Source organism: Heteronotia binoei, chromosome 21 (assembly GCF_032191835.1).
Source record: "Heteronotia binoei isolate CCM8104 ecotype False Entrance Well chromosome 21, APGP_CSIRO_Hbin_v1, whole genome shotgun sequence".
In the NCBI taxonomy this organism is placed as follows: domain Eukaryota; kingdom Metazoa; phylum Chordata; class Lepidosauria; order Squamata; family Gekkonidae; genus Heteronotia; species Heteronotia binoei.
The window spans coordinates 100,742,435-100,767,405 of NC_083243.1; the positions used below are offsets into that span (position 1 = coordinate 100,742,435).

General features: G+C 41.7%; 1 protein-coding gene across 1 annotated transcript in view; it reads right to left on the reverse strand.

Moving 5' to 3' along the window:
- Positions 1–290: 290 nt before the first annotated feature.
- CD82 (CD82 molecule) overlaps positions 291–24,971 on the reverse strand; it is a 97,194-nt gene continuing 72,513 nt past the window's right edge. Inside the window, exons 6-9 of the mRNA XM_060261328.1 lie at positions 14,666–14,773; positions 8,071–8,262; positions 3,418–3,501; positions 291–2,526 (exon numbers count right to left, since the gene is read on the reverse strand). Coding sequence (XP_060117311.1) covers positions 2,449–2,526; positions 3,418–3,501; positions 8,071–8,262; positions 14,666–14,773 — 462 coding nt within the window. The 3' untranslated portion in view covers positions 291–2,448. The remainder of the gene's footprint in view (positions 2,527–3,417; positions 3,502–8,070; positions 8,263–14,665; positions 14,774–24,971) is intronic.

Below are 24,971 nucleotides of genomic sequence, written 5' to 3' on the forward strand. Positions count from 1 at the left end.
TCATGAAAGTAGTGCTGGTATTGTCCTAGTCACTTGGATAGTTAAGCATGCAGCACTGCTATAAAACCAAGTTGCAGGAACTATGCTTAGCAGCACTATGCACACTTTGTGTCAATCCATAACTATTTGTCAAATGGAAAAGTCTGTCTACTTTGCTATTTCCAGCAGTAGCCATCTGCACAAATACTACCTAACAGATCTGTGTTCTTTTTAGCATCTTCAAATACTCCAGGGTCACTCAAAATTTATGTTAATACCACAAGGATATACCAAATCTACACACATTGACATTTTTTTTGTAGCAAATATTTTTATTACTGAAATACCCACCCATTATTTGTTTAAATCTGTACATGCATTTCTTCCACCTGGAAGAGGTTCCTAAAAACAAAAAACAAACAAACAAAAAAGGTGTGTGGGGGGGATTGAAGGAGCTCCACTTTTCTTCTGCAGAGAGCCAAATCAAAACATGAGAACAATATCATAGAACAAACTGCTTATCAAGGAAGCGGCTTTTCAGTTGAAGCAAAAGAGGTGAATACAAAAACTGAGCTTTACAACCAATTCAAAAATTGAAAAACCAGACTGAAAGAAATTAACACAAGAAATCATGTTGGGAATTACAGCATTTAGATTTGCTGTTTACCCCTTTACAAGCCTCATTGCTAGCCAGAACCTTTATACAGAAGTATTGCAACTATGGATGAAAAAACATTCTCCTTGGATTATTCTTGTCTTTTACTGCACAGAACTCTAGCCTGATATTCAAAGCAAAATTGTGACCATCTAATCTACCTTATGTGTGCATCATCAACCATCTATAATATATAAAAAAAATCCATTGCCTTCATGTCTTGTAGGATACACAACATACTTTTACATAGGTGGAAACTTTAAACCAGCTACTTGAAGCCTATTAAAATCCTTCTTCAAGGTTATATTTTTATATTTTAAGTCCTTTATTTAGATACTTGTCCCATTAGATTTTCTATGCCACAGAGCCTCTTTGGATAATAAATTTTCAGATGTACTTTGTGTTCCTCCTCAATTCAGAAAAAGAACAGCAATAATGTACAGACCCAGTAAACCAAGTATTCACAGAGGCTAAGGACTTGGTATAGAGAAGGAAATGAACAGCTTTTGTCCATTTTCTGTGATTTACTAGGTTGGTCCGAAATTGAAACATTGTGCCATCTGGCCAAATAAACACTGTTGCTCAAAATGTGATCACCACATGTACTTGTGACTTTCATCTACTTCTAAATTTCACTTTAAGGAATTCCACTGTATGACTATGGGATGTAGACACTTCCTCCAGTACAGAAACCCAGAGAGCAAGTTCCTCCTGCACACACATCATGGTTCAAATGGCAATCTTGGCAACTCCAAAGTCACGTGGCTCCAATGGGAAGGAGTCACAGCTATCTAATATGTATGATGTATGTCATGAGCAGAGCAGTGGTCTTTCTCTCACCTGCTTGCCCAACTAACCCGTTGTTCAGATAATCCAGGAATTCCAGATACCAATTACATCACTAAGGCAAAAAAGGAAGAAGAACGAACTGTGGAAGATTCATATTGGAAAAATAGATATCTTAATCATCACCACTATAAAAGTTGGCAACCCAAGAACATATCCCACTGAGCCTGTGCAGACTCACCCATGCTGTGTGCACAGTCTCTAAAGTGCCTCCAAGTTAAATGATCCAGTAAGACAAAGAAGATGGCAGAGAAAAAGACATACCAAGTCCCTTCCCCCTCAAGCATCACCTCCTCATCCAGAGGGGGACTTTGGTAAAAAAAATAAGCTTGTGTCTGGACCAACTTGGAGCTGGTGATTGTCACCAACCAAGATTGAACAATAAAATAAAAGGTGCCATTCTGGGGAAGACACAGCAATCTATACAACATAAAAGTCTAGAGAAAATTCAATAGGCTTGACGAAGCAGAGAAGGGCAGAGGTGTCAGATCAATTAGAGAAAGGATGTGTTTTTCTACAGCATGTGTGTTTGAAAAAAGCCACACTTGTATGCCACCACCAATTATCAAGATCCTGAAGATTCTTCCTATTTGAAGAATGCAAGAGTTACATACGTACAGCACTGGTAGTCAGTGGCTGCAGGAAGGACTACTCTAAGTCTAATCACAATGGGTCAAAACATAGATAAAAATAAAGGACTGTCTAGCACAGTGCTGACAGTAAAGGTGCAGGGCATCATATGAGTACAGGAAGACTTAAGCAGCCTGCTTCATGGAAGAACAGTCAAGAGATAGGAAGGGGGGGCTACCCAAGCCCAGATCCCTCAAAGAATTCACAGCTGCAGTGCAGCCTAAGAGATCCACAGCAATGTTGCATATCACAGGCGGAATGCTAAGTAATGAAGACAGTCTGGGTACAAGGAAAGAAATGGTCCATTTGCTCTGGGGCAATTCCTAAGGCCAGCAGTCTCAGTACTTGGGCACTTTGGTGTAGTCTTCAGTATGTATGTTCTTGCAGAGGCAGATGGAAAGCACCATTCCCAGCAGCTACAAGAGAGAAAGAAAAATTAGAAGGGCAACCAACTACAAATATATTGCGGGAAGGAAGATGATACAAAGATCATGTCTTTTTAAAATCAAGTTTCTACTTAAAACCCATTCTTTTGGTAAAGCCTTTCTTTTCACCTGTACCAAAAATGACCACAATTCCATTAAAATGCATCTGCCAAATGTATCTCTTATTTCATTTGCATCTCCCCACTCTGTGTTCCCAGTTGTTAGAACTGATTCAGATCTGGTCCTGTCGTTAGCTTGTTATTCTATAAAGTCACTTGTATACTGACAGTACTACATAAACATTTTCATATTTGAGAGTCCCAAGGAAGGAAGGAAGGAGAGATACTCTCACTAAAAGTTAAACTTGGACCTGAGTCCAAATCCCATTCATTGAAATTGATTCATGATTACTGTTTTCTTCTCTGATATCTTCATTTGCAATTTTCCCTTTATTTGCTTTTAATGAAAACACCCAGTTTTAAAAAATTAAGCCACAATAAATCAGGTATGACTAGGTTCTTAACTACTTTATTAAACTACTTTTATTCAGTTACAGTTTCCAGCTGAAGGTGGAGGGGGGACAGGAAAGTGTTATTTGTACTCATTATGTACAAAATTTCAACAATTGTTTTGAGCAACCAACAACTAATTCAGAGCTACAAGATGGGGAGATCTCAAAATATGAACTTTGGACACACCTACCTAGGCTATTTTTCAGGGGACAGGGGGAATCCATTTTCACAAGCCACCTAGTGCTTGTACAATATGAGATGACCGTATGGCCAGGGTAAGCATTGTGATGAGCACCCCATACATTGCTTTTGCATTAGACTACATGAAGCAGGAACTCTGCTCTTCTAGAATATGAGGAAAGGTGCTTACCTCAATAACAGCAACTCCTGTGCAGACTCCTAGAATGATGCCAAGGTTCTCTTGTACCCAGTTCTCCACACCTTCCATGCACCCCTGAAGAAGAATTAACAAGTGTTTAAGGTTATGAATCTCCAGAGGAAGAACTGGAATTTAAACTGTTAAGTATTTGCTGTGTTATAAATTTGCTGTGTTCACTGTTAGTAGGCCTGTTATGTAATTGCTGTGTTAGTAAGCCTGGGCTTGAAGCATGCTTCCATTACTAACACTTCACTCATTATATACACTGTGGCTGAGTTAAACATGCCTCCTTTAGTCAGCTGCAATCCCTGGTGAAGTGGGTTTGGTCTCAGCCCTGTCTAAAGACCAGCAGGGCAGGCGCAAGCCATCCTCACCAGGTTCCAGTGGAGAAAACGTGAACGTAATTCTTCAAGAACAGTTACAAGAAAGCAGACAACTTGTCTTTGAAATCTAGAAGGGCCTGGGAAGAACCAGACAAAGAGGTCCAGAAAGCTTCTAATGTAACATGTTTAAGTAATGCAAATGTTAAGAGAGACAAAATGGTTCATGCAACTAGTTTTTTCTAGCAGTCCTATGGGCTTAAACTGTTTTATATTGTTTATAAAGTATAAGGTACACAGAAACAAAAGTGATTGATAAAAGGAATTTGCAAAACTTTAAAAAAAAAACATAATTGCAGATGCATTATCCAGAATGCAAAAGTAACCTGAAAACTGATTTTGTATATTGTGTTTGGTAAGTCTGTTTTTATAAGCTTTGAAGGCAATGTGTTTTATATAGTGTTTTTTGTATGTTTTGAAACTGCAAAAGGTTTGGTTTGTTGCAATGCATGTACCCATTGTTCTGGGAAAAGTCAGATAACTAAACCCAAGAACAATGATCTTAAAGGGTGGGACATGTGACGGATTCAGGCAAGTTAGCCTGGAAGCTGGGGAACCAGCCTTGCAACAATTGGCTGGGCCACAGTATAGTAATGGAACTGTAGAGAATTGAGAGATGCTTGGAGGGAAATAAAACGCCTGAGAGTTGAGCTTTAGGACTGGAACAGTTCAGTTCAGACTGGGAACTGTGGAGATCAGTCTAAGAACTGAGGAGTTCAGAGAGAACTGAAACTGATCAGTTGTGAAAGCAACTGGAAGGGAGTTGAGACAGCAAGTGGAGCTGAGTTCCTTGTAGAGACAGAGCTGGGCTGAGCTTCTGTCTGAGAGTTTGAAGTCAGAAGGGGGCAAAACCAGGCACCTTCTGTGAGGAAAACTCTCTGTGGGAGTTCTGCCGGCATGTCTAGGCAGACTCCTTGTATAAACTGAGATCACTCAAACACTCTGGAGGGAGGACTGGATTCTGGTGGCTAGAAGGGGATCCCAAGAATTCAGACAAGGAATCTAGCTGGGGCTGAGACACACAGGAATGAGGGGCTGGTATTAGCTCTCAGAGGCGTAAGTCCTGGAAGCTAGTGTGTATGTCTGTGTGGGAGAATTAATCTGACACCAATCAGGAGTTCTCAGTGTGTGTGAAAAAGAGTGACTGTCAATTTATTATTTTTATGATTTGAGAAGCCAGAGCAGAGGGCTATTAAATCTGAACTGCAAAGCATTCCTAGTGCTCAGTAGGCACTGCCTGCCTGTCCAAGGGTATTGTATAGTTCTAAAGCCTGTCAGTGCTATATTTATTTTTATGTTATCTCAGCCTTATAAACCTTTAGTGTTTAATGTTTGATTATTTGCCAACCACCTGCCTGTCAACTGATTTATTTTTAATACAACTAATTGGGAGACGGGGGACAACATGGCGAAGTGCAGTCAGCTACAGTGTTGGTTCTGACAAATTTGGCTTTTAAAGACATTTTAAGATATTCTTAGCAGATGTTGTGGCTTTTATCTGTAAGTTTTAAGACCTGAGTTGTCTGGTATTTGTTTTATTTATATTTTTTATCAGAACAGTGCCAATTGCCATCCAACAGAACCCTCCTAATGGCTTCGGGCAAGCGGCCAGGAGAAGTGGAGGAGGAATCTTCTTCTTTACCACTCGATAAAATCTAATGATATTAAGGCTTTCTGGCGAATCATTTTCGGTAATCTAAAAAACAATTCTGTTACTGACGCAAATATTTCTGCGCAAACATGGGTTGATTACTTCTCTAACATTTTTGCTGCTCCATGTGTATCCCCTCCTATCTTAGTAAACCCCACAGTTATTGATATGCCAGTCTGGCCTCCAGTAACTCTAGAAATCAGTGATTTATTAAGGGATTTAAAAGTGGGTAAAGTACCAGGCCCCAATGGCCTTCCTGCTGAGGTATTCACAGAGTTTGCTGATTGGTGGCTCTTGCCCCTTGCAAAATTGTTCTCTTTCACTGATCTGCATGGCTTCATCCCAGACTCTTGGCTTGATTCTATAATTATCCCAATTTACAAAAAGAGGGAGTTGGAGTTACCAGAAAATTTCCACCCCATTAGTTTATTATCTATAGTGGGCAAATTGTATGCCAAACATTTAGAACCCCAATTAACTGACTGGATGCGCCTAAGCAACATCATAGGTCCTGAACAAATCTGCTATGGACCATTGTTGCACTCTGGCCTTCCTTGCTGAAAAATATATGCATACCGGGACAAAAAAATTATATGCTGTCTTCAACGACTTGAAGGGTGCATTTGATTCAATAGATAGAGCCCAACTATGGATTAAGCTAGGTTACTTGGGAATGGACCCTCATTTGCTGTTTCTCTTGAGGAAACTTTATTCTAATACTTTTTGCCTAGTGAAATTTTCTTCTAGCGGTGACCTGACTAGCAAAATCCCAGTTTTAAAGGGGGTTAAACAAGGTTGCGTGCTGGCTCCGCATCTTTTAAATTTATTTTTAACTGACCTGGTACAATTTTTGAACCCTATTAATGGCCATCCGCCTAAACTAGCAGGCCGAGTAGTTCCCTTATTACTTTATGCCGATGATACTACCATCCTCTCTTGCCCAAGTGTGGGCCTGCAAAGGTATTTGAATGCCTTCTATGATTACTGTAATTGTAATTCACTCTCTGTCAATTATGCCAAATCTAAAGTAGTTGTCTTTTCATACTGCTGGCACCCACAGAGATGGTTTATTGGCAACTCAACAAGTGAGCAAACAAAAAAATTTAAATACTTGGGGATCACTTTTAACCACAAGTTAAGCTGGATTTCACATCATAACAATACTGTCAACTTGGCTAAATGTTTGGTTGCTCAAATTAAACAATTTTTCTTTGCTAGGGGCAACCAATTAGTTCCGGCAGCTATTAAAGTGTTCAAAGCTAAAACGCTAGCCCAAATTCTCTATGGTATCCCTACATGGATCTCAGCATTTACCAGGAAAGTGGAGGGCATTCAAGCCTCATTCTTTAGACAAATTACTGGTATGCCAAAATGTGTGTCCTACTTTGCTCTCTGCTCTGAAGTGGGTCAGTCTTTGGTGGAGACAAAAGCCTGGATTGTAGTGTTTAAATTCTGGCTCAAAATTCACGTTAGAACAGATCCTAACAGCCTTCTGGATTGCATGAAAAGAAGCCCATATATTTCATCCTGGTCAGCAGTTCTTATGTCCAAACTTAACCAGCTGGGGATAGAGGTTGATGATTTTTTTACATCTGATGAGTCATATATCTTCAGATGTATTAAACTGAGATTGTTGGAGTTGGAGGAAATGAAACTATGCCCTTATATTTGCTCCCCAGCATCCTTAGGTCTTTATGCTTTCTGTGGCAAAATGCCCCATTATCTATCAGACTTTACAATTTCAAGTCATCGCAGGGCATTTATACTGGCTAGACTAAATGCATTTCCCTCCAAAGTTTTACAAGGGAGATATCATCGAGTCACTTTAGGCAACAGACTCTGTTCCTGTGGAGCGAATATTCCCAACTCAATTCAGCATATATTACTTGACTGTTCCATTTATCATAATTTCGGTAAAGATTTATTTTGCAATCTTTCTTTCTCCCTAGATTTGTCTATTCTGCCACCCTGTTATTACTTATTGAACGATACTATGGGGGAGGTTAGCGAGGCTGTGGCAAAATTTTTGGCTGACATGCTTAAATTAAAATCTGACCATGTATGAATGCATCTGTAATCTCAGTTTCATTTTGATTTTATCTCCAATGTTTAAATTTTTGTATTCTGTGTATTTTTATTCGTAACTGCTATGCCATTAAAGATTTGGTGTGGAGTATGAATACAACTAATTAATATTATGTCATCCCTCTCCCGTATCTTTTGTCAACCAATAAATATTCTTTTGTGAACTTTAAAACGTCTGGTGCCTAGTCTTTATATATTTCTGACAGGATTTCTGTGAATGTGGCTTAGGGAAGGTGACTGGGGAAAAAACTCTCAGTTGTCACCCTTCCAAGCTGACCCTGACCGGTTCCTCACATGCTTCTAAGTATAGAGGTTCTATTTAGCTACTATTCAGTGAGATCTATAGTAAGAGTAAGTGTGTCATGCAAATTTCATTAATTTCCATATTGTGAACCCTGGGGAATATCCAGTTAAAATAAAAATGTGCAAAAAGAACAGATAATGTCAGTGTAAACAAACAAGAAGTCCAGAAAAGTCTTGCTTGATCTCTGAATACATACAAAACAATGAACTAAGAAACATACATACCTGCTTGTTAACTGGCCAGTCAATAAATGTTGCATTGGGGTTAGAAGCAATGCCTAAATTACAGAAGCCCTGATAAGACAGAGGGTCGTTTGAGCTATTTTTGCAAGAGCAAGGATATGAAGTCTGATTTTTCTCCAAAAGGACTGTGTTCTGTGTCCAGTTTTCGGGGCCAGTCCAGCCACAGCAAGAAAGCTAAATGTAAAGCAAAATAATTATCAAAGCATCCATGTGGCTGAATCTGTGGAGTGGAGACAATTATTTCTAACTACAAAAGCCACAGGTTTGCAGAAAAAAGTAAGTCTAAAAATACATTGAGGAGGAGTTAAAAACCCAAAATAAAAGTAGTGCCTGTAGTGAGAGCCAGGACTCTTTTCATAGCTGTTGTTTTCTTTGTACATTAGTATTACACAAAAAAATAATTCAGATACAATAACTCTCCTATATTTGTGCTCTGTATAGTAAATGCAACATATGTGTTTGCTTGTTGTCTAACACTTCTTTATCTATGTAAATTTTAAAAATAAAATGCATCAGACAGACCATTCAAAGATTTGACAAAGTCAGTGCATGGAAACTGGACAATAAGCTTGGCATATGAAATACTGGTGTTTTTTTCTCAAGCACATAACAGACTCCCAATATGAATTATCAGAGTCTACATTACATACATGAACAGAAGCTGCAGGGAGCAACTGATTATGGAATGAGGTTCTTGTCAGTGACTCCACCAGTGCCATGAAGCAGCTTTGGGATCAACTGCACCTCATGTTGGAACAAGAGTATAGCCTCCCCTCCTACACAAAAAAAGCCCACACAAAGAAATCCTAGCCTAGCCTAGGATTCCATTTGTCATACACAAATGGAACATCAAGAATTTCACTCTTTTTTTTCATAATGTCTGGTCCTACACCATGCAGTTGCTGTTATAATTTTGGCTCCATATGATGCTGGCTTCATATGAAAGTTCAGAACAATCCACACACTTTTCACAGAGAGAGCAAGCATACCTGGTGCGGATTTTAAAAAGAAAAACACTAGTAGTTTAAACTTCTGGGTAGTAGCAATAATCATCTACTTCCCTGATACTCAAGAACACTTTATATTCAATAACCTGAGGAAGTGTGCATGCACACAAAAGCTTATACCCAGAATTAAACTTTGTTGATCTTAAAGGTGCTACTGGACTCAAACTTTGTTCTGTCGCTTTAGACCAACATGGCTACACCTGAATCTAACTTTATATTCTAACAGCTACCACAAGTCACCAAATGATGGAGCTCATGTGCTTGCTCTCCTTTAATGCAACCCGTGAACAGTTTGTGTGTGCAACAATTAATTCCTGTCAAAGGGAATACCTAATTTAGGCAGTTACATCAAAATGAGACTTCAATGCTTATTTTACAGAAACTGTGCTCCAGAATGATGAGCTGAGCTCAGTCAGAATTTCAGAGGAAAAACAAAGACAACCACATATCCAAGCAGTTGGACTCTTTAAGTCCAAAGAACTTTTGCTCCTTTCTCTGTCCTATTATATCCAGTTTTGTATTTGAATAAATGGAAAGATATCTGTTGTAGCACAGATATTCTGAGTGGGGAATCATTTAACCAGAGATAAAAACTGCAGCAAGTTCAGCTGTCCCCTAATCTATTTTCTCTTATTACAGGCTATCAGTCTCATTAGAAGGGCCAACTGTTAGCCTTATTCACTTACTGGAATCTTTTACTCTTTTGGAGATCACTCCAAAACAGAACAAGGCTTTAAAACAGAGGTGTCAAACCAATTTGATACGAGGGCCTGATCTGACATTAATTAGACCTTGTCAGGCCAGGCCATGTGCGTTTTAAAATGTAATGCCAGGTATTGGAGATATAAACTTTTAAAAGGACACACAGTTAAAACATATTTAAAAAAAACACCTTAAAATATGGTTAAAGGATTAGCATTTTTGCGATATTTTGCTTATTTAACAGTTTCTGGTAACTTACACCTATTGCTCTGAACTATTGCTTCAAAATCTGGAGACAATGTCTGTGCTATAGCAATCTTGAGTATGCTGTTCAGGTGTTGATCAGGTGAGTATCTGTTAGTTGCAAGCCTACTTTTGATTTATTGACATTCATTACAGAAATCTCATGGTCAATGCTTTGAGCCTAAGACCAAGGGGGGAAACATGAAATTGATGGATATTGTGAAGTTTTGTACATGTTGTTTCATGTGCTGGTCAGTCAATGGAGAAAATAAGAGGCTTTGCTCTGTAGCTCCTGTGCAATTGAGCAAGCCTGGCAAAGAAAGTTGTGACGCAGAAGGAAGCAAGAGAGAGAGAAGGAAACAGGTGACAGTGAGTTGCTAGCGGGCCTGATAAGAGCACCCCAGGGGGCTGATCTGGCCCTTGGGCCGCATATTTGATGCCCCTGCTTTAAAATGTGCATGTAAAAGACTTCTAAACATAGTGATGGGTTTTCCTATTCTATTTATCATTTTTTTCTGTGTCTTTACACAGATAAATTACTATATGAAATTGTTCTTATCACTCAGTTCTATAGAATTCCAAGTTTGGTTGACCACTGACTGAGTTCTACTAATCTTTCAAAAGAACCAACTAGCTGTTCATCAGAACTCTGACCTGGGTCCAGAGAAAGTTTTCTGTTGACTCAAAAAGCTGGTCAAATAGTATGTCTTTGCCTAACTGGTCAATAAATCATTACTTTGATCTGATTTCATCTTTCCTATATAGCTTGTTTACCAACATAATAGCAAAATTGGACAAATCTTTGGATACTTAAACCTGTTGATTGGATGGGCAAGACAGATCTTTCTACAAACCTGAAAAAGGGCCCCAGATTTGCAGAGAAATGTGAAATAAAAAAAGGTGAAAATGATAAAAAGGAGATCTTGTCATTTCAAGTAAAGGATTCCCTCAGTAGCAGTTGCTAGGCAACTACAGTATTCCACAGCTGGGTTTCAGTAAGTAAAAAGGCAGGGGAAGGGGGAGGGCCCTTTCCAGGCCTACGCTGTGGGAGGACTTATTGAGACCAGGCTTAGGGCTGTCATCTCAAGGTTGGGAAATTCCTGGAGATTTTGTGATGGAGTCTGAGAAGGGCAGGGTTTAGGCAGGAATTGAGAGGCCTCAGCCTGATAAAATGCCAAGATAACAAACAAAACTGTGTTATACAACAATAACTTTGTAAATTTATATTTTTATAGATGTTATACTTTTATCACTAAATTTGTGTTGCCAAAGAGCTACAGAAGACACCAGGATATTTCTTCTTTATGGTCAATATACTGAGTTAACATCCCAGGTAAGTATCTTAACTTGCATGAGTATTCAATGAGTCCACAGTTCAAAACTCTCCATAGGGATAGAATCCCACGTAGGCTGTGAAGGATGATGGAATGTTGAAATGTTTAGATGTTTCCCCAATCGGATGTTGAAATACTTTTATGTTTCCCAACACATTAGCCAGCTATTCTCATTAGTGCGTTTTAAGGCTGCCACATGCAGCCAGAGGGCTTTATCAAGAGCTTCCAAATATAGAGTCACAGTCTCTGAATTACACCCCCCCCCCCCCCAGTTTCTCTCAGTTTCAAAAGTTAGCACAGCTCAATGATAAAATGCCAAAGCAAATATAATTCCAAAGCAGAAATTTTCTCTATGAGGACAGATCTCTGTTGTCTGAAGTTCAGTTGTAATGGGAGATTGTCAGGTCCCACCTGGTGGCTTCCAAACCTAGGTCAAGAATCAACCTCTAAGTAACTAGATACCACCTGATCTGCATGACTCAACTGGGTCTTGCTGCTTTCTGCTGTTCAACAGCAGCCACCTGTTGAAAGCCAGTGTAGTGTAGCGGTTAGAGCGTCAGAGTTGGGTCTGTGGGACCCAGGTTCAAATCCCCATTTTGCTGTGGAAGCTTACCAGGTGATTTTGGGCAAGTCACATATTTTCAGCCTAACCTTCCTCCCAGGGTTTTAGTGTGTATAAAAAGGAGGAGAGGGAAATAATGTAAGCTGCTTTAGGCCCTAATGTGGAGAATGAAGTAAATAAATAACAAGTACTGCTGAAGGGGAGAGGCAGATAAAAGGTAAATTGGTGAATCACTGAAAAGGAGAAAATGAGGCAGGGAAAGGGGAGAGGTGAGCAGAAGACAGTTGTTAATTCTAGGTTAGCATGGCTGGATTAACAATTAGGCCAAGTAGGCACTGGCCTATGGGCCCCCATGCCTTTAGGGGCCCCAGGCCAGCTCCCCCCCCCCATCCAGTTTTCCTCCTGCTTGCAGCCCCTCCCAGCCTGCACATGCAGCCAGTAACTGAGATACTCTTTGCCCAACTTGCCTGGTGCGGCTGCTGCTGGTGTCATCACCAAGTTTGCCTCTCTCTGCCTCTTCCCTGCAGCTTTGTCAAAGGGGCTTCTGAGAAGGTGCCTGCAGGCTGCAGGGGGCCATGGGTGGAGGGGCGGGCACTCCAACTCTGAGATAATTTGCAAGGGGGCCCCTGAGATTTCAACTGCCTAGGGGCCTCCACAGGGTTTAATTCAGCACTGTAGGTTAGGAAATTCCTAGAGATTGGGAGGGTGGATCCTGGGGAGGGTAGGAAAGAAGAGGAGATGAGGCACCTCAGGAGTGTAATGCCACAGACTCTACTTTCCAAAGCAGCCATTTCCTCCAGGAGAACTAGGCTTGCCAGCCTCCAGGTGGGGGCAGGAGATCACCCAGAATTACAAAAGCTGTCCAGATGACAGAGATCAGTTCCCCTGGAGAAAATGGCATCTTTGGAGGGTGTACTCTATGGTATTACACCCTGCTGAGGTTGCTTCCATCCCCAGACCTTGCTTTCCCAAGGATCCACCTCCTGCTTTCCAGGAATTTCCAAACCTGGCAATCCTAGGGAGCAATTGATTTCTATAGTTGAGATCTGTTGTAATTCCAGGAGAACTTCATGCTTTATTTGAAGGTAGGCAACTGTAGAGGGAGAGAAGGATGTATGAAAAGGGGAGAGGCTATAGGGGTTTTCAGAAGGGAAAGAGGGAATGGAGGAGGGAAAAATGAGATGCCTTACACAAATTCCATGCGGACTTCCATTTGCTAAATGCACAAGTTAGTATTTAATTATCTTAGGCACCTTCCACAACTCTATTTATTTTAGTGGGGTTTTGTTCTGCGCTCCCCACAAATGTAATTTATTTCTATTTGTATCCCTGAACAACAAAAATTTGCATCCCGACCTTCCTGTGAACAGGCTCATGAATTTATGTGTTTATGAATTCATCATCTCAAAAAACGAGCATGTATCCAGCGCAGTGTTTCTATGAGTTCAAATACTTCTATCCGTTGAATGACTTTCTCACTTCCCACTTCCAGCTACATCCCCAAATGCCCTTGAAATGCATTGTCTGGGAGCTCACAGAACACTTCTCTAGGTCCAAGTCAGAAGGTTACATTTTGAAATCCTATGACAGGCACATCATAGCATTAAGGCATTTTGTGTGTCTTAAAAATAATGTATGTCACTTGTTTAACTCATATTTTTTTGATTTAAAAAAGTATCATCACCCCCACAATATTGTCATCTTCCCCATGTTGCTTGACCCTTAATCCTCTTGGTTTATATGACATAATGTGGGCTCAAATACTTGCTTCATAATTGTGGCTCTAGAGTTAGAAGATGCCCCCCTCTGAGACCTTTGTGTAACCAAATGTTTTGCTGCAAGTACTCAGAATTTTACAGTGCAATCCTATGCAGTAACTGTTAGCTTCCCGACCTGTATTCTAGGACAACCTAAACCAGGTCAGCACGATGTACCAAGACTTTAAAAAACAGCCCATTTCTGCTGCTTGCTAAAAAGGGGATATTCAATACCTGGCCCAATACACATCTAGTTCAGCTTGATTGTTCTCAAGATGTGCAGACCTGCTCTGAGCTAAAAGGTTGTCAAGGGGAAAATAGTAAACTTAACAAAGGTCAGAATTTTAGAAGCTACCTTAAATGTTTCATTGAAATCAAACAGGTTAAGTGTTCCAAGATCCTAAAAATGTGAAAGCTGACCAAGCAGAAGGATTTTTATTGGACAGAATTGGCATTTTACATTTTTAAAACTTGGGATTTAAAACAGCAGATAAAAAAATGAACTGTGATCACTGTGGTTCTAGCAATATTTCAAGGAGTCAAGAAATCACATGCCAAGAAGTTTACAGCCTTCAGCAACACACACACACACATAAATACGAGTAGGGCTTTTTTGTAGAAAACTCCCAGCATGAACTCATTTGCATATTAGGCCACACACCCTGGTGCCAAGCCAGCTGAAACTGCGTTCCTGATCAAAAAACCCTGAATTTGAGGCAGTTTCATCTGATTTCTTGCTAACTTGATAACTCTGGGACAACACATACTAGCCAGACACATCCATGTGGGCACACTGTTGAACTCCTAGTTTGGAGGGGCTTTCGAGGATGCATCATTTGTAAAAAAAACCCAGTGCTTACAAGTAGGAAGTTCTACACATGAATTTGTCAAAATCTCTGGAGGTGTGACACAGCCTCTCCTAACAGGGCTCCCTCACAGCATGAACCCCCCTTTTCTTGCATGATAACTCACCTGTGACTGGACGTAGTCCCATGCATTCTCAATGGTCCTGTTTTTTTCATCATTGGGATTATAATCCTGGATGAGTTTATGAACAATTCCAGATACTTCTGCTTTGAGCTGGCAAAGAAATATCAGAAGGTTAAACACAGATATGAGGCTTACCTGTCATATTACAAAACAGCATTTAATCACTTGAATTTTGGCAACATGTGCAAGGTACCATGCTATCTGATCCGTAAGAACATACCTGAACTTTCAAAACACAAAGACACATAAATGAGCATTTATTCAATTATATGCAAAAAGTTGCAGCAATCAAACATGCAAGTTAAGAGTGTCAGGCCCTGATATAACATTAAATTGATGTTTACCTCACAGCTAAAAGGTGACTACTTTCCTGCAGTTTCCTCCCACATTGCTCTAAACTATTTGAATGCAGGACCACACTAGAGGGATATATGGTTCCCTCCTTGGGAAGGAATCCCAGGAGGCCCATCTATGGCTTGGATACTCATACTAAATGCCATCAAAGTTTCCAGTGTCTCAGGCCAGACTTGCTGGTAAGATAGCTTTAGGTGCCACTTTAACCTTAAAGTTATCCTGTTGCTATGTCCTTCCCTATATGCTTGAGGAGTTCAGGACTTCATCATCTGTCTTGAAGCAGGAAAGTGTGTGTTCTTATGCAACTCCCCCCTCCCTTCTATACTATTTATACAAGTATCCTAATGCTGGAAAAGACAGAAGGCAAAAGAAGAAGGGGACGGCAAAAGATTAGATGGCTGGACAGCGTTTCTGATGTAACAAACACTAATTTGAGCAGACTTCGGAGGATGGTGGAAGAAAGGAGGGCATGGCGTGACTTTGTCCATGGGGTCGCAAAGAGTCGGACTCATCTGTGCGACCGAATAACAACAACCTTGTGAATACTTGTGTACTTGGGATGTTTGCTCACCATGAGGACAGAATTGGCCATCATTTACTTTAACTGGTATTTTCAAGAGAGAGAAGAGATGATGAGATACTTTAAGACTATGCTTGACATTAATTATTAGAGAATTTCTCTTTGGACAAAGGGCAGTCCAAAATGTGCTTACTTCAGCCAACAAAGTCAAAAAGGCCCATCTTCCACATGAGGCAAGACCTCTGCTTGGTGGCGACACTCCTCTGTCATGAGAGTTTCAAGGCTATCAGGGTACATTCCAGTTGGGACCAGATATGGAGGGGAACATTAGGTCAATCCTAAAACTGTATTTTCACTCCTAGATTACTGCACAAATGAGGCTGTGAAATATAAGGACTTTCCTACTAGCAAATCTACCTGAGAGAGTGTGTGGGTGAGCATATATTCAGGGGAAGGGGTTACTGTAGTTTGCACCATTGTGCTTCTGCCCATAACCAGATCTTCCTCAGTGTAGCACATGAAAATGTCTCAGATCATTTAGAGAGGATGACCTAATAACCTCTTTCAGTCACACAGCCAGTCTGTGTCCTCCTCATCCTGCTTTGCCTCAAGAAAAGCTCCAAGCAGCCAAGTGCAAGAACCCAGCAACTAGAAAGTCAGGCAGGGGATTCAAGCTGGCACTTGAAGCACTGGCAGTGGGCTTTCAACTAGGTCAAGTTCCACAGCAAACATGTAATTGTGATCCGTCTGTCATGCTGCTAAATTCTAGCATATGGCAGCCTTGTTCAGCTCCAATAAAGCTTGGCAGAGAAGCTCAGACACATAAACCCAGAAATGCTGCAGTGTAGAAGCTACGTGCAGACTGCCTTTGAGCAAAGCTGCTTGGAAATAGGATACATTGTCTGCTTATGCATTTCTAGTGGACTTGCATGAGGAAAAATAATCATGCAACTTTCCTATCTTTCCCCTCTTCCCCACCCCAGTCGATGTCTAACCCTCATCCCATTACTTAACTGTTCATTCTTGCCCCCATCCTTACAAGTGGGAAGGGACTGATGAGAAGCAAAGCAATTTGACCTGGTTCTTGCAGCTAATGCAATTGGATTTGGCTACTTTTGTCCTAAGTGGCAGTGAGCCTGTGGGCCTTTCTCTCTCCTGTGTGTTCTGCATAGTGGGGTATGAGAAAGCTACTTTTGTGTACTAGACTTGCACCTGGCAATGAAGCTGCTGCTTTCAAGACAACAAATGGTGACTGAAGCCCCCACCCCAAATTGTGCAATGCTCTTATGTTTGACTAACCAAGGAACAAGGATTCATCTGGGCTACAGTCATCATTACTTAGGCTCCAGAATCTATTTTTTAATGGTGAAGCTGAATCCGATTACTGTATTTCTGGATCTGTGCCGCTGAGAACATGCAGAGTGTAGTATCACAGTCTCTTCCCGCTAGGGTCTGTGATGGAAAATATCTGGAGGTGGGTGGATTCAGAAGAGGTTGGGGTTTGGGGAGGGGGCTCAGCAGGGTACAATGCCATAGAGTCCTTCAAAGCAGCCATTTTCTCCATGGGAGTTGATCTCTGCCAGCTGAAGATTAGTTGTAAAAGTGGGAGATCTCCAGGCCCCACCTGGAGGCTGGCAACCCTACTTTCCCACACATGAAGTACTAAATAAGGAAAGCCTTCCAAAATAGGACGCATGGCTTCCAAGTGAGTGCAGCCTCGTTGCCTCATTACCATTGATACAATCATCCCCAATAATTTGAAACACCAACATCCCAATGACCATGTCCCTCACTAGGGATCAGCACAAACCAACTCACAAGCCAAAATTCAAGCTGAACTTCATTCAGAGCTTGGGAACCAATGTCCAGGAAAGGCACATTATCAAACATTTACCAGAATTTTGGGGCAGGTCAGTTTGGCTGTTGTGGGACAACCATTTAATCCTTTGGTTTTGCTTCCTGCCACCTCAAAGTGGGGTGGGGACAAAACCAAAGCAAGCCATGGCCAGGAAAAAGGGGGAAAGAGAAGTCTCTTCCAGGACAATCCCTGCCCTGTTTCTCCCGGCTGTGGCTCACCATGGCTGGGAGAAAGGGGGAACCAAACTTGCTGACTGGTTCAGTTCATGTGGGGCTTGCTCAGCTCATTTCAGGTTTCAGTTTATGGGCTGCCCAGAACTTCAAACCAAACCACCTTTTTTTAGGACTGTGCCCACCCTTGTCTCTTACACACTCCAGCAGTTACTACTACTGCAGTTTTCCCCATAATGACCCCATGCAGAAAAGAAATGCAAATCCCGAAAAGTGTTTGCCCAAATACCATTGAACTTATGAGCATATGAACTTTTTTTAATGGTGCCATTAAAATGAACAAATCTAAAGCCCCTACCAAGAGCATATGATGGAAAAGAAAACTACTTTTTAGATGTTTTATTATGATTATTACTTATTTATTTCAGCTTGATAAATCACCCCATTCTATCTGGTGCTGGGCTCTAGGCTACGTACAACAATAAATAAAATTACATACATTTAAAAAACAATAAAAACAATTTAAGCTGAAACAGATAATTGACCTCAAGGTCCTATTAATGTATTCCAATTCAGATTTCTGCACTTAGGGGACCCCCTCACCAAAGGGGGGGGGGATTGAGGTGCCACTTCAGCAACAGGTGCTGTCCTCAATCAAAAGCCTGGTGGAACATCTGCCTTACAGGCCCTGAGGAACTGTAAAAGATCACACAAGGCCCCGATGTTCTCTGGCAGAGAGTTCCACCAGGTTGGGGCCAGGACTGAGAAAATCTTGGCCTTTTGTTGAGGACAGCCAGACCTCTTTAGGGCCAGGGATCACTGGTAAATTTCGACCAGTAAAGCGTAATGCTCTTCCAGGGACATAGCAGAGAAGACAGTCCCATAACAGCTTTTGCTTTCCAGTCTGGGGCAGGGGAGAGAGATGACGTAAATACTTCACCTTGCAAAAGCAGATCTTTGAACCGTCTCAATCATTTATAGAAGTGCTTGCATTAATCAAAGTTTGTTGTCAAAACCAAACTTTATTTCTTCAGCATCAGCTGGAATAGCTACTCCAATGTCATAAAATGAGGTTTAGATCTCCACAACTTTGAATGGAGTTAGAACATTGCTTTAGATCCGCTTTCAGTGAAATTAGGACAAAAGGTCATAGCAACAAATATATACAGTATCTTAGGTTTTTGTTCTTTCCTCATATGGAAGTCTTCTAATGGGTTGCCTTAAAGGAGTGTAGCACTAATATGGATTTGCAGGAAGTGGAGCAAAGAAATTAGACCTGAGGTAACAAAACCACATAAATATTCCTACCTAATCTCTAAAGGGAGGCATGGCACAAGAACAAGAACACAGCCATGCACAGCTTGATAGTAGTTATTTTAGAAACTGCCTTTCAGGAATATTCAGGAGAGTTATTTGAAAGAGAAAATATAAAAACCAGCAAATAGAGACAGATAGAGACAGATATTAAACCCAAAAGCAACTGTATAGAACAGAGATGCAAGGTCATAATAAGAAAGAGGAACATCATACTATCAATGTAGTTCAAAGTGCTGCTGAAAAAAAGGCACTGAAAATATACTTTTGTTATTTTGTGAAGAGCAGGGGTGGAATGCTAGCAGGAGCTCCTTTGCATATTAGGTCACATACCCCTGATGTAGCCAGTCTTCCAAGAGCTTACTGTAGGTCTCAGGGTGCCCTAGGCGCCAGCTCCCGACAGGGGCACAGAGCGGGCACCCCCTCCCCGCTCACACCATCCCTGAGCCTCCAACTGTACACTGAGGGGTCAGAGGAACTCCCCCGGCCTCTCAGCTCCCAGAAACAACAGCGCTTTCAGGCTTCAGCATTCTCTGGGTGCTGAGGGGTCGGAAGGATTCCCCCACCCCTCAGTGCCCAGAAACAACAGCACTTTAGTAACTGGTGCGATGATGTCACCTCTGGGTGACATCATCATGCTGTGTGAGCATGCTTTGCGTGCATGTGAAAATTTTCCCCTGTGGAAGGGGGGTGGGCACGCATTGAGGTTCTGCCTCTGGCGGCAGAACCCCACATGCCGGCCCTGGTAGGCTCTGTACTAAGAGCCCTGTAAGCTCTTGGAGGATTGGCTACATCAGGGGTGTGTGGCCTAGTATGCAAAGGAGCTCCTGCTAGAACCCTGGTGAAGAGTATAACTTAACTAGCACAAACTAAATGGAGGTGGAAACTTCTGTCACATTGCACTGGACTTATGGAAACCACATGTGGTTTTCAAGGTGAGAGACATTTAGAGGTGGTTTACCAAGTCACTGAACCACAGCATACAGCACCTCAGTCTTGTTATGATTGTTTGCCCCATCCATCCTTCCACAGAATCCAGGCTCAGATTAAACTGTGACAGGCTATCGGGACCACAGAGGAACTATTATAACACAACAGAAAACCTCTCCGTGCAAAAATTACAAAGCAACTAGACCAGTATATGTTAACACTCTGTATTCAGTATCAAATTCAAAATTCAATATAAATAATATGTCCATACAAATCATGAGAAACCATACAAAAAATCACCATCCACCACAAACCACTCTTATTCCTACTGACTCTTTGGTGAACAATGTCCACAGCAATTGATAGTCTTAGCTGAAGTCCAACGCTCATAAAAACCAGCCCATATGTCGTTTTGAGGTTTAAAGCTCTTCTTCCAGGGACCGTCTGTTGCCAGTGTACTATACAGTGGGTAAATACTGTCAAGATACACCTTCCGATACTCTGTATGTTTCAATTCATTTTGCCTTTTTCATTCATTCATAATGCATTATGCTAAAATATCTCTGCTAATTTCATTCACATCTGTTCTCCAAATTGCTCCAAGTTACTGAACCACAGCCTACAGCACCTCAGTCTTGTCATGATTGTTTGCCCCATCCATCCCTCCACAGAATCCAGGCTCAGATTAAACTGTGGCTTTAGGAGCCAAACTAGCTGTTATATTTAACTCATCGCTATCACAGGGACTTGGAGTCAGCCAGCAGCTACAAGTTCCCTGTGGGAACTACAGCCCCATAGGGGCCCAATTCTGATCAGAACTGCAGTGGGGGGGGGGGTGCAGAATCAACTTCAGCATTGAGTGCACAGCAGCCAAGAAGGTCTGAGCGCCTGCTCCGGCTGCAACGCCACTGATGATGTTCTCCGCAGCTGAGAACGAAACGTCTGGAAGGAAAACTTTCTCCAGTAGAACACGGCACTTGATCCCGAAAGATTCTATAAACCCTAATGATGTTACCAGCTGTGAAAACCTGAATTCTTTGAAGTAGAATAATTTAACAATTGGACCTGGCTTGGAGGGGCCCTACTTTAAAAGCCAACTTAGCTGTGAAGATGAGCCTAGATGTGAGTCTTTACATTCCCTGGAGTTGTGATAAAATGGGGATTTCAGAAACAGTACAGCACCCAGTAATTCATGGTCTCTCAAGTTATTCAACACAATTGGAAACTGTGACATCAGAAAACAAGTGCAAAAAAAAGAAAGGGGAGAGTTTAGAGGAGCCCAAAGAAGGCCTAAGACAAAGAGCCTGCGATTTTCAGCCCTAATACGACAAATAAATCAGTTCTATTTTCAAGTGTATTCAAACCAAGGGGAAAAACAGCTTAGTAACAGGTACTTGGCTATAGAATATTGTGACAGGCCAGTTAAGAGTGACAGAGGGGCACCTTTCATCCCACTGGCTTCCAGCAGGCCAATTCCAACTGGAAGTGGGCCACTTTCATCAGGAGACATGTGGGAGAAGGGCCACTTTCATCAGGAGACATGTGGGAGAAGAGTTTGGTGTGCCAACGTCTTCCTGCCAGGAAGAACTCAGTGATATTTTCAAAGATGCTTTTCCACTATGCACAAAGGGGAGGGGGGAGAGAGATGGTGCCTCACGTCTAACCTCTGTTGCTGGAGAGTTGCCCTAGCAACACCAAACACAGACTTCCGTCTTTATCAGAGGGAGAAGAAATAATGTGGAAGCTCTGCTTCTGGCTCTCCATTAGGTGGCGAAGACGAGAGGAATGAAAAAACTTCAGAGCATGAAAAGCAAGTATAGCCCAGAAAATCAAGCTTTGAGGCAGAGGAAGTCTCTATATAGACACTCTGTTCTTACAATAAAAAAGACGACACTACAGAAAAACATTACATGCTTAATTTTTCATTCACTTCTCCAAGTCCTTTAATTCCTTTACATAGTGTAGCAGAGGCATTTCACAGTGGACAGATTAGCCAGAATAGCTGGTATAGTGCACAGAAAGTGGGGGAGGGGGAGGAGAGATAGCAGTGTAGCTGACTGGAAAGCTCTCTGATATGCAGCTAATAAATGTGTGATATACTGAAGCTGAAGTTCAAATACTTTGGCCACCAAATGAGAAGGGAGCACTCACTGGAGAAGTCCTTGATGCTGGGAAAAACTGAAGGTAAAAGAAAAAAGGGATGGCAAAGGATGAGATGGTTAGACAGTGTTGTCAGTGCAACAAACAAGAATTTCAGCGAACTTAGGAGGACAGTGAAAGATAGAAGGGCCTGGCATGATGTGGTCCATGCAGTTGTGAAGAGTTGGACTCAATTGTGCCACTGAACAACAACAAATAGTGGTTAAGAGGAAAAGGAAAGGAAAGGTCCCCTGTGCAAGCACCAGTCGTTTCCGACTCTGGGGTGATGTTGCTTTCACAACGTTTTCACGGCAGACTTTTACGGAGTGGTTTGCCATTGCCTTCCCCAGTCATCTCCACTTTCCCCCCAGCAAGCTGGGTACTCAATTTTACCAACCTTGGAAGGATGGAAGACTGAGTCAACCTCGAGCCGGCTACCTGAAAACCCAGCTTCCACCGGAGATCAAACTCAGGTCATGAGCAGAGCTTAGGACTGCAGTACTGCAGCTTTAACACTCTGTGCCACGGGGCTCTTTAGTGGTTAAGAAAGACAAACTCTAATCTGGAGAACTGAGTTTGATTCCCCACTCCTCCACATGAAGCCTGCTGGGTGACCTTGGCCCAGTCACAGTTCTCTCTGAACTCCCTCGGCCCCCACCTACCTCACAAGGTAGCTGTCATGGGGAGAGGAAAGGAAGGCAATTGAAAGTTTCTTTGAGACTCCCTTGGGCAGAGGGGTCTAAAGACCAACAAAAACACCTCTTAAGCAACATTTCTAACAAACCCTGCAGAGAGAAGACTAAGAACATAAGAACATAAGAGAAGCCATGTTGGATCAGGCCAACGGCCCATCAAGTCCAACACTCTGTGTCACACAGTGGCAAAAAATTTTATATACACAAATACACTGTGGCTAATAGCCACTGATGGACCTGTGCTCCATATTTTTATCTAAACCCCTCTTGAAGGTGGCTATACTTGTGGCCGCCACCACCTCCTGTGGCAGTGAATTCCACATGTTAATCACCCTTTGGGTGAAGAAGTACTTCCTTTTATCCGTTTTAACCTGTCTGCTCAGCAATTTCATCGAATGCCCACGAGTTCTTGTATTGTGAGAAAGGGAGAAAAGTACTTCTTTCTCTACTTTCTCCATCCCATGCATTATCTTGTAAACCTCTATCATGTCACCCCGCAGTCGACGTTTCTCCAAGCTAAAGAGTCCCAAGCATTTCAACCTTTCTTCATAGGGAAAGTGCTCCAGCCCTTTAATCATTCTCGTTGCCCTTTTCTGGACTTTCTCCAATGCTATAATATCCTTTTTGAGGTGCGGCAACTAGAACTGCACACAGTACTCCAAATGAGACTGCACCATCGATTTATACAGGGGCATTATGATACTGGCTGATTTGTTTCCAATTCCCTTCCTAATAATTCCCAGCATGGCATTGGCCTTTTTTATTGCAGACGCACACTGTCTTGACATTTTCAGTGAGTTATCTACCACGACCCCAAGATCTCTCTCTTGGTCAGTCTTTGCCAGTTCACACCCCATCAACTTGTATTTGTAGCTGGGATTCTTGGCCCCAATGTGCATTACTTTGCACTTGGCCACATTGAACCGCATCTGCCACGTTGACGCCCACTCACCCAGCCTCAACAGATCCCTTTGGAGTGCCTCACAATCCTCTCTGGTTCTCACCACCCTGAACAATTTAGTGTCATCCGCAAACTTGGCCACTTCACTGCTCACTCCCAACTCTAAATCATTTATGAACAAGTTAAAGAGCATGGGACCCAGTACCGAGCCCTGCGGCACCCCACTGCTTACCGTCCTCCACTGCGAAGACTGCCCATTTATACTGACTCTCTGCTTCCTACTACTAAGCCAGTTTTTGATCCACAAGAGGACCTGTCCTTTTACTCCATGACTCTCAAGTTTTCTAAGGAGCCTTTGATGAGGAACTTTATCAAAAGCTTTCTGGAAGTCAAGGTAAACAACATCTATCGGGTCGCCTTTGTCCACATGTTTGTTCACCCCCTCAAAGATGGATTTCACATTCAAATCAATGAAAAGTCTATACAATTTACACCTTTTAAAATTTGTCCTATATAGATGCCTGTGTTCTATTCCTCTAAAATCTGTCAGGTCTGATGACTTCAATTTCATGTCATTTGGATACAGAGCACCAAAGTTACAAGCCAGAGAAGACCAATTTGGTCTCCCATTGATATAATATAAAACAAAAATAAATGGCAAAAAATAATAAAGCTAACAATTAATGAAAAGGATGTAGAAATAGGATTTAAAAATTCCATGCACACTTCTAATGTGAATTCAATAATAATTTGATAACTGTTTCTTATATATCTTGTATCACAAATAGGTGAAATGGTTAGAATGCTTCTCACAAGTTGCCACTGTGGCTGTGATGTGCATTTGTAACTAGAGCAGGGATTGCCAGCCTTGTCTTTCATGAAAACTACTTCTGAGCTATTCCACATGTTGCAAACATCCAGAAAAAGAACATGGAATAGGAAAAGCACTAGAAATAAAACTACTGACTAAGCAATACAGAGAAAAAACAAACAAATGAAACAAACAAGTCTAGAGCATATTGTTTCTAAGGTCTTCTAGGGCTTACACAAACTACTCTGCTGGAATGCTACTGATAGTCCATAAACAAGACTATGTCTATCATGGGGCCCAAATGTTCACAGGATTTCAGTCCTATGCCAGTTCCAACCACCTCCACGATGGAGGGCAACTTAATCACTTAGTGTGGTGTGACACCAGCAGGAAGTAACTTCTTAGAATCTTCCAACTCTTTCACTCAATGAGGCCTACAATGTCATCAAGAGAAACCTGCCAAGTACCACAAATATTTAAAGCAGGTTATTGAACAAGCCTACCTGCTGACAATCAACGAATTCAACTCAGTAAGAAAGCAGGCAAAAGCCGGAAGTAGCAGCTCTGCCCTTATAGCAATAGTCTCTCTGCAGAAA